Genomic DNA, 3,587 nt, shown 5'->3' with positions numbered 1-3,587 from the left:
TCATCTTCAGAGCTACTGCTTGGATCCGTACGTGGTCCTTACTTACTCCTACGGACTCCAGGGAGCCTTTGGTTACTGGGTGCAACCAGTGGGAGATGGTATCACGGCTATATTCAACCGGTTCGGATGGCGGTCGCACAACAGGATATGAGTCTAGGGAGCTTGTCCTTGTCATACCGGTTGTAATATTGAGCATTCGCATTTCTTTTTCTTTTTTCGCTCCGTTTGCGAGCTGTAATACTTTTATGACTTTGTGCTACTTCGAAACTTCTTAACAAAATGGCTGCATGCATCGTTTCGATGCAGAGGCCGGGGCTGAGCCTCCATTTCCAGAAAAAAAAATCATCTGTTTGGTCGTGCTTGCAATTGGTTAGCTTATCCCGTTGTTGTTGCTGTATTTTTGTCTGGAAAATCAAGTAAAAGCAGTGTAGTAGACAGTGGCAGATGAATAGAGAAGTATAATGGGAAGTGTGTTGGCTTCTTTTGTTTGGAAGCTGACTCTGTATATGGTAATTCATATGGTAACATAGCTTTAAGCAACCTTTAGATTGTGCCACTTTTGAGCGTCAACACGTCCATGGCAGTATGTGTTTTCGCTGTTGTAGTTCTCTTCCACCACGGAGTAGTACGTGTACATGGCAACATGCATGCATGTGGTAATCCCCTTTAGTTTCACTCCGACCTGGGCTGGGCTGCGCCCTATGTCGATGGGCTCGATCCCCTTATACTCCGACTCCCACTGCAATTGGATTTCATCTCGAATCGATCTCCACCCAACTCGGTTTGATCGCGTCAATCCCACTCCATAAATCCATCCACACACACCCGCCGAGACGAAGCAACGATTTGTGATCCATATATCCAGCTTGAACAAGGCAATCGATTTGGGATCGATTGACGGCAAACTTGAAGACTGGGAGGATCCGATGGCCGATTACGGCTATCCCGACGGCGGCGGCGAAGAGGAGGACATGCAGTGGCCACCGGCTCCTCCCGCCTACGGCTACCCTGACGACGACGGCGGCGGCGAGCGGCCGCCCTTCGTCCTCATCGATCCACGCGCCTACTTCGCCGACCGTAAGAACGCCACCACCGCCGTCATCGATATGGAGGCCGGGGCCCCCAATCTCAGGGGCCGACTCCAGGTCACCTTCTGCGCCGTCGCCCCGCCGCTCGTCTCCTACTTCTGCGTCCACGCCTCCCACATGGACCGCACCGAGTTCCCCGTCGCGCCCTCCATCCTGGCCACCGAGACCGACGGCGGCCTCGCCCTCCTACGCGTCGCCACCGTCGACCCCGTCTATCCGCCCGATCACGTGCGTCCCGAAAATTGCCAATACTTCGTCTACGACGCCCTCGCCCGCAAACTTCACCAACTCCCGCAACCCGGCTTCCAACACCGACTCAGCGAGCCCTCGCTCGCCATCATGCGCAAGCCCAACAAAAGCTCCCAAAACACCAGCAAGCACGTCAGCCTACGCCCCCATGTACATGGAGAGGCCGAGGCCGAGGCCGAGGCCGACTTCGTCGTTGCCGCACAATCCTACATTTTCTGGGGTAAAGAATCTCCTCACATCTGCATCTATGACTCTGCTATCAAGACCTGGAGCAACAAGCCGGTGGTGATGGGTTCATCATATCCAGAACGCCACCTCCCAAGCAAGACACTCACCATCGGAGGAAGCAATGGCACCGTGGCTTGGGTGGATCTCTGGTACAACATCGTCTTGTGTGACGTTCTCGCCAAATGCCCCAAGCTTCGCTACCTGAAGCTGCCGACCGAACCCTGCGATGGGGGTATCAATCCAAGGTCTCTTCGCGACATTGCGGTCTTTGGCAACACCATCAAGTATGTCGCGATCCTGCATCACCCCGACACAAGTCGTTGGGTAGCCACAGCATGGAGCATCAAGAAGGGCCGTCGGTCCTGGCCCAAGGAATGGCACATGGAATGCCAGCTCGATTCCACCCATATAAAGGTTGATGCGGCTGGTCGAGTCGCTACCTTCCCAACCTTGTCGTCTCTTTTCGTTGGCCTCCCCACACTCAGCCTGCAGAATGATGCCATTGTTTACTTCCTCGCCAAGATTGACTTCAGCCCAAGGCAACGCACAGCGTGGGTGCTTGCTGTTGACATGAAGAACGAGACTGCTGAGCAAGTGGTGGAGTTCCCTGCTGAGAGGACTTATTGTGTAGCCAAGGGCTACGACGCAAGTAGGATCTCTGCATATCTCCAACCCGCGCCAGGTAACTCCTGCCTTGCTGTCTGTTACTTCCAACGATACATGCTAAACTAGCAGATTCATGCATGTTCTTCTTTTCTTGGTGGAGTGGGTGACGGCAGCATCATTTCACACACATTGACAGTGTGGGGTTTAGGGTGGATAAACCCACCGAAATTAGATACCATAGGTCATAATACTATCCATCAAGTCAAATGCCAGCAAATTCTTTTAGGGGGAGGGGGTTGCTAACTGTGAATTTCTCACCACAGCCATTCACACTTAATCTTGTGACATGTAGTAATTCATTTATAGGGCGAGCGTTGCACATGCTTATCAAGTTTGGGCTTTTTCAGTAGTCTTTCCGCATGGAGAGTTTTATAGAATAATTAATGCTTGTGTTAGCGCTGGTTGTTTGTGGACCATTTCTTCTTTCCCAAACTATTACTGAAGACATGTGGAATTTGACATGCCAGGTACACAGCAAATGCCTAAATGACGAGGGGTGCCGTTGATGAAATGCCCTAGCAAGAAGCATGCTAAAGATGTTGAGGATCCTAAAGAAGACGACGCCATGATGATTGTTTCTTCATGAGGTTGCATGGATGGAAGCTGTATGACCTGCCTTTGGTGCCGGGTATCAGTGGAGGGGGTAGTGGATTATCATGTCTGCTGGTCTGACCCTTCCTTTGCCTGTCTTTTATTTATTTTAGGATTATTATGGCCCTCTAGACCCTGTTCTGGAGTTCCTTTCTTCATTGTCTCACCGCCTACTCTACCCGGCTTGTCTATTATACAAGCTGTATTATTAAAACTCTGTATGAACTATATGTGTTATGTCGGTTGTAGTACCCACCTTCTGTTTTCTGTTGCTCGCGGTTGTCTTCTGTTATGATCATAACCTGTGGAAAGTTGGGTGAGTATTACGGACCTCTAGAACCTGTTCTCGAGTTCCTTTCTTCATTGTCTGGAGACCCTGTTCTAGACATGCCGGTGACGCAAAATTTCCATCAGTTGGATGGCCACAGCATGGAGCATCGACAAGAGCCGCCACGCCTCGGCCAAGGATTGGCGCATGGTTTGCAAGCTCGATTCCACCCGTATAATGGTTGATGCAGCTCGTACCGCGGCTTCCTTCCCAACCTTGTCGTCTCTTTGCGTTGGCCTGCCCACAATCAGCCTGCAGAATGATGCCATTGTTTACTTCCTCGCCAAGATTAACTTCAACCCAAGCCAACACACAGCTTGGGTGCTTGCTGTTGACATGAAGAACGAGACTGCTGAGCAAGTGGTGGAGTTCCCTGCTGAGAGGACTTATTGTGTAGCCGAGGGCTACGACGCAAGTAGGATTTCCGCATATCTCCA

At 51.2% G+C, this 3,587-nt stretch overlaps 1 protein-coding gene across 1 annotated transcript; it reads left to right on the top strand.

Annotated features, from left to right (window-relative positions):
* The first annotated feature begins 716 nt into the window (after nucleotides 1-716).
* On the top strand, nucleotides 717-3,089 carry LOC123090554 (uncharacterized). Its single transcript, XM_044511868.1, has 2 exons — nucleotides 717-2,247; nucleotides 2,699-3,089. Exons 1-2 carry the CDS (start codon nucleotides 927-929, stop codon nucleotides 2,719-2,721), a joined length of 1,344 nt encoding a protein of 447 aa, XP_044367803.1. The 5' UTR covers nucleotides 717-926; the 3' UTR covers nucleotides 2,722-3,089.
* Nucleotides 3,090-3,587: the final 498 nt, after the last annotated feature.

The sequence above is a fragment of the Triticum aestivum genome, chromosome 4B, assembly GCF_018294505.1.
Source record: "Triticum aestivum cultivar Chinese Spring chromosome 4B, IWGSC CS RefSeq v2.1, whole genome shotgun sequence".
NCBI lineage: Eukaryota > Viridiplantae > Streptophyta > Magnoliopsida > Poales > Poaceae > Triticum > Triticum aestivum.
The sequence above is the reverse complement of the archived record's forward strand: the minus strand, read 5'-3'. Positions and strand labels throughout refer to the sequence as shown.